Consider the following 14,373-nt stretch of genomic DNA (forward strand, 5'->3'; position numbering starts at 1 on the left):
TCCAAAAACCTTGGCACGGGCTTACTGCCCTCTTGTATGTACAGTGGCCAAACACCTGTCAGAGAGAGATGGGGGGCAGGTCCGTCTTCCTAACAAAGTCCATTTTCCGAAAAGTATTCTGAATATTTTCAAGCCAGGCTAAATGCAGCAAAGAAACAGACCATGGAAACTGAAAGGCCTTGGTAATAGCGTATTTTATATTTTGCTGTATGAAAAACATGTTCATTTCTCTAGTGATCAGACATGTGCTACAGAACAGACTTGACTCTGTTTGTGGAGACTGCATGTGACCGCCGATCCTGACCGGGAGCTGCATTTACGTCACCCCTACCCCACCCCCGCCCCCCAGCTGTCATCAACCTGAGGATGCAAGTGGATCTTTACCCAAATTCAAGTTAAGTTTGGATTCTCGGGTGTGATTTCCAGAGTGTGAGACATTCCTGAGGAAATTGTTCCTTTCTCAGCAACCTTTATCCCCCCATCATTTAATCCCCTGTACCTTCAAAGCAGGCTTCTCCCAGCAGGCACCAGAAGAAAATAAATCCCTTTGCATCAGAGACAGTCACCTGTTTAATAACGTTCATCCTTCCTTGTTCTTAAGGCAAAAATTCAGGTTTGTGTTTGACCACTGCACCCAAGTGCACAGCTTCTCAGACTTTTTTTAGTATTTATTTTTATTTATTTATTTATGTATTTTGGCTGTGTCGGGTCTCAGTTGCGGTTCGCAGGATCTTTCGTTGCTGCGCGCAGGCTTGTCTCTAGTTGTGGCATGGGGGCTCCAGATCGCGTGGGCTCTGTAGTCTGTGGCAGGCGGGCTTAGTTGCCCCTCGGCATGTGGAATCTTAGTTACCACTAGAGATTGAACCCATGTCGCCTGCATTGGAAGGCGGATTCTCAACCACTGGACCACCAGGGAAGTCCCTAGACTTTTGTTTTTTTTAATTCGTAAGAATACCACAAAAAGCAACAGTCATGGAATACAAGGGGGTTCTGGGGGGTTCCCAGCGTTCTGCTCCTGGCCCTGGGTGCTGGTCACACAAGTGTGTACGTTTTGTGAGAATTCACCAAGCTGTACATGTCTCCATATGAATGATATACTCCAAGCCTTAGCTTCTTCACTTGTAAAATGGGGTTATAAATCTCTATTCCATAGGCTTGCTGTTTATCAAAAGCGTTGTTTCTTGTTGATTAAAAGAATGTCAAGTGCCCTGCGCATGAGAACGTTCAGTAAAGGTCACCTCCCCTTTTCCCCTCGTCACAATCTTATTCTGGGGACTAGGGTGCTATCCCCAGAAGGATAGAGGTTGCCTCCCTCCCCTGACACCTTCCCTCCCCTTCACTTACCTTCATGCCAAAGGTAAATATGGTAATGACGATTTTGAAGATCAGCGCCAGGGCCAGCTGCCACATGGCCGTGTAAACCCCGACCCCGGCCGGGCGGTCGGGGATGTCGTCCACGGGTCGCGTCATGTTGGGGTCATTGATGTAGTCACAGAGCTGGGAGGACTCGAGGGCCCCGCAGTCATTGAAGAGCTCGGATATGAGCTCGCTCGTGCTGCGGCGCGTGTAGGGGTTGGGGTAGGCGACGATGGCAGTGATGGCGGTCACCGCAATGACCTCCAGCACCGGGTACTTCCCCAGCTTGGTGGTTTTGCGCCTCCTGCACCAGGCGATGTTGCAGCGGATGAAGAGGGTTCCCCACAAGCCCCCGAAGACCCCAAGCAGGATGAAGGGGAAGAGCTCGGCCATGTACCAGGGCGTGTGATACTCCACGTAGAAGAGGACGAGGCGGCTGTTCCCAAAGGGATTGATGGATCGCAGCGTGAAGGCTGCCACCAGGGCCGCAAAAAAGGACCGCCACAAAGTCTTTAAGGGAAAGTAGTAGCTGACCTGCGACCAACGAACAGGTGGAAAATCAGAGACTGGCGGAAGAAAGAGCTGCCCAGAGCCCCAGCCCCTGATCAGCAGCCACCTGCTGGCATAGGCCACAAAGTCACACTCAAGACCAAAGATGGGCACTTCCTCAACCTAGGTGTGAGTATGGCCCAAATGCACTAACAAAGATACTTAAAGGACTCTATGTCTAAAATTGGAACGGATGCTAGTCAAGGTGTGTTTGAGCTATTTTTTAAGAGAAATGAGAACACTTCATCATAATTCTGTTTATGGCACAGAGACCCTCCTAAAAGAAAAGAAACCTCTGATTTGATTCTCCAGACAACAGATCATGGGTTGAAACCCCTGGCCCAGCAAACGTACCTGGAGGGCACGTGAGTTAAGAACGGTTTGTACATTTTTAAATGGGTGGGGGAAGAGAGAATTATTTTGTGACATGTGAAATATTCAAAAGAACAAGACTTAGTGACAAGTGGTAATGATATAAAATCCAAACTTCAGCATCCATAGGGAAGGTCTTGTGGGAAGGCAGCCACGCCGCGCACGCACGTGTTGTCTGCGGCGCCTTCCACGCTACAAGGGCAGAGCCCAGTGGTTGCGACCGAGCCCTGAGACCCGCAAAGCCTAAAATATTTGCTACCTGGCCCTTTAGAGACAACGTGGGCCAACTGCTGGACTAGATCCATTTGCGTTGCAAAACATAAAAATGCTTCATTGTGTTGTTTATGAAAACGAGAGAGGAGACTGCAAATCTCCCCCAGAAATCACACTGGCAAGTTTTCAACAGGACTTGAAAACACGTATTTCATGGCGAACACTGCGGCTCCTTAATGAGCTGCAGGAATCTCTCAATCCTCCTTCGCATCTAGTCCTCAGAGGGCTAGAGAGGGAAGCCTCCTGCCGCCCCGAACCCCCATGTGTTCCTCGGCGCTCAGAACCACGGGGCCCTCCAGAGCCCACGCTCACCTCTTCCAGACTGAAAAGCACACCCCCGATCGGAGCACCAAAGGCGACAGAGACCCCAGCAGCGGCCGCAGCTGACAGCACCTGCGAAGCAAAGAGCTCCCCGTCAGCCCGAGGCCTTTCCGGCAAATCAGCGGGTACTGGTGAGCCCGGAGAGGGTGGGAGGGCGCTTCATCCTGCACCTGCTCACCTCGCGCCTCTTGCCCTCGTTCTTGCTGTACTTGGAGAAGAGGCTGCTGAAGAAGTTGCCACAGCAGCATGCCACGTGCACCAGCGGCCCTTCCTTGCCAAGGCTCAGGCCCGAGGACACCACCAGCACCAGGGTGACAGTCTTGATCAGCAGGGTCCACTTGCCCAAGTAGCCCCTGATGATGAAGCCACTCAAGATGGTCTTTATCTGAAACACAGGATGGAGAACGATAGGGAGTGAGCCGCTTCAGCGCCACGGCTAGGAAAGTAACCTCTCCCTCCTCTGAGAAGCATCTTTCAAACTGAGATTCACTAAATCATATGGAGGACAGGCTGCTTTAGTTGTTAATTTAGCTATAATTTTATATTGAGAATTTATATTAACGCCTAATTTTATATATTAATGGAACCCTGAAACAATTTCAATGCATAGTAAATCTTACTAATTCCGAGAGTAATGAGAGATCATAACGAGGACTGAGTAAGTAATTATCAGTCTCATTTTATTTATGGCATTTATCCTGTGCATTTTACCCTCTGTTGTGTTGAAAATTGATTTTAACTGTTCTGTATCTATTGATTTTAACTGTTAATTTTTCACTACTGAAAGATGGCCAAGATAAAGGGACATCTGGCTGGCTATGTGACAAAGCAAATACAACAAAATATCAATTGAACTTTAGATCAGGGCCGGCAAACTATGGCCCATGGGCCAAATCCAGCCCACGGCCTGTTGTGTATGACACACGAGCTAAGAGGGCTTTTAATGTTTTTAAATGTAATATGTAAACAAGACTACCGGTCTTTTAGTGAGAATAGTTCCTCAATTTTGCCTCTTGACTCACAAAGCCCAAAATATTGACTCTCTGCCCTTTATCGGAAAAGTCTGCCAACCCCTGATGCAGGCCAGGGGTATATGGGTGCTCAATTATTTCGACTTTCCTGTATGTTTGAAAATATTCTTAATACAATATTGGAAAAAGAAGATGCTCAACATTCTAATAACGCACCTCTGGGGGATGTAAGGGTATCTGAATCCACGGCAACCCCTTCCCTTCCGTTGAATCTTGCCCCCTGGTACTGAAAAGTACTTTGACTACAGGTGGAGCTGCCTCGTGCTCCACTTTCAGACCTGCAACTGTTTTGTAAATGCCAAATAATGGCTTTCTCCCTAAATGTGCACGTGAATTTGCATAACGCTTTTAGAATTCAACGGGGTGCCCATCTCAGTGATTAACTTCATCTACTGGAGTCCTCTTCCCCCAAAACAGGGTTCTTCTGGATACGGAAGCATCACCAATGGGTAAGAAACATTTTACCTTCAACCTCTCCTGCGACTGGCTGAAATGGAGTGAATGTTTACTGCCCAGCTAGCAATTTACAAGCCTGTAATCAGAGATTTATTAGACAGTGAGTGAGTCAGCTAATGAAATTCTTGGTCAGTATCCGTTTTCCCATTGTATAATACATAATGGGACAGTCTCAGCTCTTGTCACCGTCAGGATGTTTACATAACGTCAAAGAGCCTCCTAGTGGGCGCCAAGAAATCAGTTTCTCAAATAGCTATTACTGTTCTCCACCGGCGCTCTGTGGCATCACCTGGAGAATTAGGCACCAGTGAGGACGAGTTATCCCCCCACCCCGAGATCTGATGTAACTCGTCTGAGGTGTATCCTGGGCATAGGAGGTTTACAGCCTCCCCAGGTGATTCTAAAATGCAGTCCAGTAGAGAAGCACTGCTCTCGTCCTGAGAAGAGCAGTCCAGGTATTCCTAATTACTCAATATTTAAGGGAGGTCCTGAAACACTCTTTGGCATCATGTCACCTGTGATGATTTGGAGAGGGTCGTGAAGTGAACTAATCCTAGCAATTTTACAGGGGTGTGACTGGACCATTTCCATCTCAGGAATTCTTGATAGAGATCTGTTTCTTAATTCAAGGAGGAAGACCAACAGTGAGTGAGCGTGTGGGCATCCGTTCTAAAGAACTCACTAAGATCCTTCCTAGAGAACACGAGTGAGGTCTTCCAGCTCTACAATCAGATGGTATTTCTTGAACTAGCCTTTAACTAAAGGCAGACAAACTAGCGGTGGTTAAACTGGTCTTTAACTAGTGCTAGTGGGCCTATTTGAGCCTGTGCTCTGGGGATCTCAGATCCCTTTATTTAAGGGACGTTTTAGTATGCCTGCCACAATCCTGCCCTTTTGTGTTGCCTAGAATAAAATTATCTATAAGTTTTTGTCAGTTAGTTAATGTGGATTTGGACCCCAGGGTACAGTTGAAGAGCGTAATACCATTTAGAAAATTACAAGCATCTAAATTACCTGAGCCTTTGCCAGCCATGACATGTGGTGAATTGAACAATGTAAGAGGTATTTTGTAATTCTCTAAAATGACTTTATAAAATTGTCATGATCAAATTAGGGACTAAAGAAGGCAAATTCATTCCCAGTAGATGCCAAAATCCAATCGCTTGCTTTAATTTGGATCAACAGAGACTGAGTCAAGCAGGGCTTTAGGGCGATGTATTGCAGCACATTTGTGACTTGATGGTGGTAACTTTAAAACCTCTCTGGCAAATAAATATTTGTGAGAGAGTTCACATTGTATAGAACTGAAACATCAACTCAAAGTAAGTTCTAGGGGGGCATGATTACTTTTTTTTTCTTTATTTTATTTATTTGGCTGCGTTGGGTCTTCATTGCTGCGTGCGGGCTTTCTCTAGTTGCGGCAAGCGGGGGTTACTCTTTGTTGCGGTGTGCGGGCTTCTCATTGCTGTGGCTTCTCTTGTTGCGGAGCATGGGTTCTAGGCGCATGGGCTTCAGTAGTTGTGGCCCGCGGGCTCAGTAGTTGTGGCTCGCGGGCTCTAGAGCACAGGCTCAGTAGTTGTGGTGCACGGGCTTAGCTGCTCCGCGGCATGTGGGATCTTCCCGGACCAGGGCTCGAACCCGTGTACCCTGCACTGGCAGGTAGATTCTTAACCACTGCACCAGCAGGCAAGTCCCTAGGAGGACATGATTTCTTATACGGTCCACAGTGGTTCTATGAATGAAGCAGATAGTAGTAGAGTCATCCTTGCCCAGTTCGCTCTAAGTTCTGAAGCCCAAGAACTAGTGTGCACTTTTAAATGTGCTTTGTAGAGCTAATACAAGAGCATTTATTACACAGAAAAGAAATGGTCTCTAAATTTGTATTTTTTTTAATGTTTCAAAGGAGTTTTTGACACTGGCTGGGACCTGGGACCCTTTGCTGCAGTGCTGCAATGCTTGCACCTGGACAAACACCTAGCAACAAAATACAAAGAAAGTATAAGGGACTAAAAGTAACTGCATGCATGCCCAGTTGGGGCAAATTCTGGACAACAAGGTACAAAGAGACCAAAAAGCCCCACTGCCACTTCTGAAGAGCCGGGAGCAAAAGCAGGGCACTGCGCATGCCCCCTGCACTCAACACCACCAAAGGGGTGGGCAGACCCCCTAAGCCTCCCCTCCGGCCGGACCCCTGGACACACCCCTCCCCTCACCGCATATCAGGAACCAGCTCGCCCTGCCCCCCAGCAAGTAGGCCAGCAAGGGCACCTGTACTTGTTCTCCCTCCCCGCCTGCTACAGCTCGGGCCCCAATAAAGCCTTGCCTGAATTTCTTGCCTGGCCTCTGATCACTTTCTATTGATTAAGGAGGTCAAGAACCCTGGTCAGTAACGCTGTCATCCAAAGTAATCTAAATGTTTCAGAAGCAAACATTATAAAGGATGAGTGATTTTTTTTTTTTTTTTGCAGTACGCAGGCCTCTCATTGCTGTGGCCTCTCCCATTGTGGAGCACAGGCTCCGAACGCGCAGGCTCAGCGGCCATGGCTCACGGGCCCAGCTGCTCCCCGGCATGTGGGATCTTCCCGGACCGGGACACGAACCCGCGTCCCCTGCATCGGCAGGCGGACTCTCAACCACTGCGCCACCAGGGAAGCCCGGATGAGTGATTTTTAAACTGTTCAGAAGTGCACTGCATTCAAAGTTTGTTCCGACACTGCCGATCACCTCCTACGATGGGAAGTTTATTTTCTAAAGATCTCATTTAGTATCTTTCCTGAAGTGAAGAATAGCCCTGTATCTCAAACTGAGTAGAGCTGTTTGCATGGTCTGTTGGGTTTTAACTGGAAGGACATCCTTTATATCCAGGAACTACTTATTTGCACTTACTTTTCACTCTGCCCCTCTCCTCCAAGAACTGGGGTAGGTATTGCACCCTTAGGTTAGGAATTTCAAGCTCTACTATAATAATAGGGAAAATTTTCTACTACTGAGTCATAATAACCAAAGCTTAATTATGAAATCTCCATTGGGCTCCTGGTACTTGAAAAGATTATTGTGAACTCTTTTATAAATAGAGACATGAACCTGTTACATATTATATACGGCTGAAAGCATGTTCATGTACCCACTACCAAGTTTAGGACAGAAGAGCAGGTACCTTTGAAAGCCCTGTTTGCTTCCTCAGTGGAACCTTCCTCCTCCCGCCTCCAATCATTCCCTTGCCTTTCTTTATAGCTTTAGCACATATGTATATCACTATACAGTATGCTTGTTTCATTTTGGCTGTTTTAGGGACTCTACATAAATAGATTCATACTTTATTTAGATATTCTTCTGCAACTTACTTTTTTCACTTGATACCGCTTTTATGAGTTTTATCCATGTCAGTGTGTTCCTTGTGCTTTGTCACACGGGAAACAATGCTCAACTCAGTAGTTTATTCCTTTTGAGTTCAGCTGTCACAAATAAAGATGCCCGCTTTGGACGAAGACCAGGTCCAGCCAGCCCCTCCCAGATAGAGTTCCCTGTCTGTCTAAGAGCTGAGCCACGCACCTCTGGTTCTTGGAAGGGGAAGATGGGATTGCCCCCACATCTTTTATTGCTGCTTTAAATTCCCCACCAGTTCCCTACTGGCCATCTCCTTATTTTGATAGGCGGCTGGAGTCCAAAAGCGCGTGCTGTTGGGCATTGCGATCAGAAACCGAGATGCCAACAGTAATCTGTTCTTTTTAGTGTCCCAGGTGCCTTCGGTCTTCGATATCCAATAAAACGCAGTCAGTTCTGCCTGAACACTTGTTTGGAAAACCCAAATTTGTTCCAGTGTGATTCATGCAGTCAGGGCAGAACTTGAGCATAATGCCAATTTCGCATCTGTTTCTGCACAATTTCATCTGGGAGAAACACAAGGCGGAAAACTGCAGCTGCGAATCGAGCCGTGCAGGGCTACACAAAATGCACACAGGCACACGTCTCAGACGACTCCCAGCTCACGCATGCACTAGGGGAGTATTCACACATTTCTTAACCATTTAACGTGTGTCTAACTCTGCTACTGCTTTTATGAGGTTCCTGTCTTTTTCATGTGTCACCAGTGAAGTTTCTGAGTGCTGTGCCCCTCGCCCCATCTTCCCCACAAGCTCTGTGGTTTTGATGATGCAGTTTTGTGATTTTTAGGAATGCATATGGTGCCTTAGAGCAGCAGTGGCTGTACCGAGGAAACAGGATGGTATTGCAGCTTATTTTTCAGGCTCCTGCAGCAACACGCTCATATAAACCATCCAAAGTTCAGCATGAAATAGTCTTTTTTTTTTTTAATCTTTTCCTGGATCAAGACAATGTTGAGCTTTCCTTTCGATGATCCTTTAATTACCCCAGCCCTTTGCATGAACTGCCCAGACCAGCGGCGGTGCTGGCGACACCACCAAAGAGTGTGGGTGCACTGCCATGACCGCTCACATCTTTATCAACTCGGCATCTCCACCGTCTATGGGCGCTGCTGAAGCACCGACGTGAAGGAGAATGGAACAGCAATGATTAGAATGATCATCTAAGTGCTTTTAAAATGATTTCTGGCTAAAAGTTTTACTATGTGGGTTTTTCGGGAATTTGCTCAAGCATCGTTATTCTAACCCAGCAGATCTCCTTGGTTTGAAGTTTGGTCTTGGGCATTCCTCCTGGTCGATGAGGTCACTTCCCTCATACTCTGGTTACAAGAAAGTGCTGAAAAATATTTATAAGAACACTAAACTCACAAGGGTGCATTCACGGCGCATGTACTGAACGTGGAATTCATTTTTTAAAGATTGCTATTACCCTGTCACCAGAAGAGCAAAACGTGGCGAGGGAGTTTACTCATCAGTAAGCTTTCTGAGCAGTAAACCTCCACCGTTGTCCTCTTTCACGTTCCATCATAGACGCACTTATGAGTTACTAGAGTGCCACGTTTGTGTGTGTGGTTGATGGACTCTGACTCCACAGGCTTTAAGGGTTATGCCTGGTTTGTAAAGACAAGAATTTGAGCAGCTGAGAAGCAACAGAGCATAAAGCCAGACAGCTGGATTCGACTCCCAGCTCACCGGCTTAGTGACCTTGGGCAAGTTACTTAACCTCTCTGTGCTTCAGTTTCCCCAACCGTCAAATGAAGAATAACAGTACCTACCTCATAGGCTCCCTGTGAGGACTAAATGAGTGAACAGATGTCCAATGCTTGGAACCGTGCTTAGCACAGAAGTACCACGTAAACATTTGCTATTCTTATTATTGGCACAAAAGAAATTCATTCAGCCCCCACTCACCTCGGGTATACCAGAGCCACAGGCGTATGGTGCAAATACTCGTACCAGGGAGACGGCCAAAAACGCAAACAGCAACGCCCACAGGATGTACATTAGGTAATTCAAAATGTAAGCGCTGGCACCCTAAACAAGACACAGAACAAGAAAGAACACGTGAGCCACCGCAGAACCGAGCGACGCACCTGCCCCTCCGCCAGGCAGCTTCTCTCCGGGTCCTGTGTCAGCGAAGAGGCAGGGTTGGCTTTATCAGCTGCTGCTATTGCTACAGTCGGTTCACACACACAGCGCTGGCTGCTTCTCCGGGAGCTGTGTACACACACCTTCTACCAGGTGAGATCTCAGCAGTCATAGAAACTGTGAATGAGGCTTGGTTTTAATGGCTCCGGGCCCTCAAGTTAATGAAAGGTGTAAGAGAAAATTCTGCCTTCGAGCCCCGGGAAGGTTTGTTTGGTCTCGTGTATGGTGGATCAGCCTCTTTGCTTTCATGAAGGCCACATCCGTGCCGCAGCACGCAGCTGCCCTGCCAATGAGGAAGTGTGGGAACTGCATTTCAGAATACCGCTACCCAGATGTGGTCCCTGGACCTGGGCGTGGGCTGGAAATGCAGAGTCTCAGGCCCCGCCCCAATAGTTCAAATTATCTGATGTGTGGGGAACATTTTCTGAACCAAACACACAGTCTGAGGTCTCTGAGGCTGAGGACCTGGTCTGTGGGCAGAGACCACAATTCTCCAGGCCTCAGCTTCTTGCCACCATCTGGATGCCGCACGTGATGGAGAGGGAAAGTGAGGGCACCTACAAGCCAGGCTGTGGGCACGGCTACACGTGTGCCTGTAAAATGCAAAAACATGCTCCACGAGATGGCTCTAGCCTTAACAATCACAGATATTCACACCCTATGTGGTGAGAAATCAGACAGAGAAATACATTTCACCTAGTGAAAAATGGACTTTTTTGAGACTAAAAATAACGTCTCACCCTTACTAACAGTAATTCTTTGAATCAAAGTATAAATCTTAGAAATGGCTGAAAAGCTAGACGGCCATATTTCCCCCCAAAATAGGAGAGAAGAAATCAAACATGGCGCCCAGCCAATTCTGCCTGCCCACCTCCATCAACTCAAGTAGAGAATTTATTTTTGTATTTTTGGAAGTAATGGAGAGCACTGAGAATGTGTGAGATTTCAAGATCCCGGTCTACTTCTGAGATTTGAAGGAATTAATTTTCAACTCCACTGAGAAAGAGGTTTAGCAAATGGCAAAGTGCATTCCAAATGTCTTCAGCTGCATTAAGTCAATCGGGCAAGAGAGCGGGAGAGGGAAGAGGAGAATAAAGGGATCACATCTATCTTCCAAGAACACTTCTAGCTTGAATGGTCCTCACATTGCCCCTAATGTGAATCGTTCCAACCTAACTCCCCCTCACCTGGGCTTCTGATCTGTTGATGACCCACAGTCATTGTGGTAACCACTGAATTCGGTTAGAAACTAACCCTTTTCCCCAGCTAAGATGTGTATGTGGATCTGAAGCTTGGAGTGCCATGAAGGCAAGCAACAGGTCTGTGCTTCACTGCTACATCCCCTGGGCCTGGGATATTCCCATCACAGAAGGCCCACAAACATCCTCTGTAACGTGCTCCTAAGATGCACTGGAAGATGGTAACTTAATCCACAATGAGCCAGCACTTCACACCTGTTAGGAGGGCTATAATCCAAACCAGATAACAACTGGGGTCGGTGAGGATGTGGGGAAACTGGAACCCACATACACTGCTGCTGGAGTCTCAAGTGGTGCAGCCACTCTGGAAGAGAGTCTGGCAGCTCCTCAAAAGGTTAAATATAGAGTTGCCATGTGACCCAGCAATTCCCCTCCTAGGTATCTACCCAAAAGAAATGAAAACATATGTCCACACAAAAACCTGTAGACAAACGTTCAAAGCAAAATCATTCATAATAGCCCAAAAGTGGAAGCAACCCATGTTACTCAGCTGATGAGTGGAGAAATGAAATGTGCTCTATCCAGACAATGGAATGTTATTTGGCCATGAAAAGGAATAAAGTACCAATCTATGGTATGACACGAACGAATCTGGAAGACATTACGCTAAGTGAATGAAGCCAGACACAAAAGTCCACAGGGGCTTCCCTGGTGGCGCAGTGGTTGAGAGTCCACCTGCCGATATAGGGGATGCGGGTTTGTGCCCCGGTCCAGGAAGATCCCACATGCCGCGGAGCGGCTGGGCCCGTGAGCCCTGGCCGCTGAGCCTGCGCGTCCGGAGCCTGTACTCCCCAATGGGAGAGGCCACAACAGTGAGAGGCCCACGTACAGCAAAAAAAAAAAAGTCCACGGACTGTATGATTCCATTTACATGAAATGTCCAGAACAGGGAAATCTGCAGACACAAGAAAGTAGATTCGTGGTTGCCTAGGACTGGCAGACTTGGGGGGAAATGGGGAGTGACTGCCGTTCCGTACAAGCATTCTTTGGGGGCGATGAAAATGTTCTAGACATTCACAGAAAGACAGACAAGATGAAAAGGCAGAGGGCTATGTACCAGATGAAGGAACAAAATAAAACCCCAGAAAAACAACTAAATGAAGTGGAGATAGGCAACCTTCCAGAAAAATAATTCAGAATAATGATAGTGAAGATGATCCAGGACTTTGGAAAAAGAATGGAGGCAAAGATCGAGAAGATGCAAGAAATGTTTAACAAAGACCTAGAAGCATTAAAGAACAAACAGAGATGAACAATACAATAACTAAAATGAAAAATACACTAGAGGGAATCAATAGCAGAATAACTGAGGCCGGAGACAGGTAAGTGACCTGGAAGACAGAATGGTGGAATTCACTGCTGCAGAACAGAATAAAGAAAAAAGAATGAAAAGAAATGAAGACAGCCTAAGAAACATCTGGGACAACATTAAAGGCAACAACATTCGCATTATAGGGGACCTAGAAGGAGAAGAGAGAGAGAAAGGACCAGAGAAAATATTTGAAGAGATTATAGTTGAAACTTCCCTAACATGGTAAAGGAAATAGCCACCCAAGTCCAGGAAGCGCACCGAGTCCCATATAGGATAAACCCAAGCAGAAACACGCCAAGACACATAGTAATCAAATTGGCAAAAATTAAACACAAAGAAAAATTATTGAAAGCAGTAAGGGAAAAAGGAAAAATAACATACAAGGGAACTCCCATAAGGTTAACAGCTGATTTCTCAGCAGAAACTCTACAAGCCAGAAGGAAGTGGCATGATAAAGTGACGAAAGGGAAGAACCTACAACCAAGATTACTCTACCCAGCAAGGATCTCATTCAAATTCAACAGAGAAATTAAAAGCCTTACAGACAAGCAAAAGCTAACAGGATTCAGCACCACCAAACCATCTACAAAAAATGCTAAAGAAACTTCTCTAAGTCGGAAACAGAAGAGAAGAAAAGGACCTATGAAAACAAACCAAAACAGTTAAGAAAATGGTAATAGGAACATATATATCAATAATTACCTTAAATTTGAATGGATTAAATGCTTCAACCAAAAGACACAGGCTCGCAGAATGGATACAAAAACAAGACCCATATATTTGCTGTCTACAAGAGACCCACTTCAGACCTAGACTGAAAGTGAGGGGATGGAAAAAGATATTCCATGCCAATGGAAATCAAAAGAAAGCTGGAGTAGGAATACTCATATCAGATAAAATAGACTTTAAAATAAAGAAGGTTACAAGAGACAAGGAAGGACACTACATAATGATCAAGGGATCAATCCAAGAAGAAGATATAACAATTATAAATATATATGCACCCAACACAGGAGCACCTCAATATATAAGGCAACTGCTAACAGCTATAAAAGAGGAAATCGACAGGAACACAATAATAGTGGGGGAGTTTAACACCTCACTCACACCAATGGAGATCATCCAGACAGAAAATTAATAAGGAAACAGAAGCTTTAAATGACACAATAGACCAGATAGATTTAATTGATATTTATAGGACAGCAGATTACATCCAAAAACAGCAGATTACACTTTCTTCTCAAGTGCGCACGGAACATTCTCCAGGATAGGTCACATCTTGGGTCACAAATCAAGCTTCAGTAAATTTAAGAAAACTGAAATCATATCAAGCATCTTTTCTGACCACAAGGCTATGAGATTAGAAATGAATTACAGGGAAAAAAACGTAAAAAACACAAACACATGGAGGCTAAACAAGACGTTACTAAATAACCAAGAGATCACTGAAGAAATCAAAGAGGAAATCAAAAAATACCTAGAGACAAATGACAATGAAAACACGATGATCCAAAACCTATGGGATGCAGCAAAAGAAGTTCTAAGAGGGAAGTTTATAGCTATACAAGCCTACCTCAAGAAACAAGAAAAATCTCAAATAAACAATTTAACCTCAGCTAAAGGAACCAGAGAAAGAAGAACAAACAAAACCCAAAGTTAGAAGAAGGAAAGAAATCATAAAGATCAGAGCAGAAATAAATGAAATAGAAACAAAGAAAACAACAGCAAAGATCAATAAAACTAAAAGCTGGTTCTTTGAGAAGATAAACAAAATTGATAAACCATTAGCCAGACTCATCAAGAAAAAGAGGGAGAGGACTCAAATCAATAAATTTAGAAATGAAAAAGGAGAAGTTACAACAGACACCGCAGAAATACAAAGCATCCTAAGAGACTACTAAAAGCAACTCTAT

General features: G+C 45.6%; 1 protein-coding gene across 3 annotated transcripts in view; it reads right to left on the reverse strand.

The window, feature by feature from the left end:
• Positions 1-14,373, reverse strand: part of CLCN4 (chloride voltage-gated channel 4) — a 73,515-nt gene that overhangs the window by 16,036 nt on the left and 43,106 nt on the right. For all 3 annotated transcript variants that reach the window (XM_060002228.1, XM_060002226.1, XM_060002227.1), the window contains exons 5-8: positions 9,653-9,775; positions 3,050-3,256; positions 2,863-2,943; positions 1,345-1,890 (exon numbers count right to left, since the gene is read on the reverse strand). In XM_060002228.1, coding sequence (XP_059858211.1) covers positions 1,345-1,890; positions 2,863-2,943; positions 3,050-3,256; positions 9,653-9,775 — 957 coding nt within the window. The remainder of the gene's footprint in view (positions 1-1,344; positions 1,891-2,862; positions 2,944-3,049; positions 3,257-9,652; positions 9,776-14,373) is intronic.

This window comes from Delphinus delphis, chromosome X, assembly GCF_949987515.2.
Source record: "Delphinus delphis chromosome X, mDelDel1.2, whole genome shotgun sequence".
Classification (NCBI taxonomy): Eukaryota; Metazoa; Chordata; class Mammalia; order Artiodactyla; family Delphinidae; genus Delphinus; species Delphinus delphis.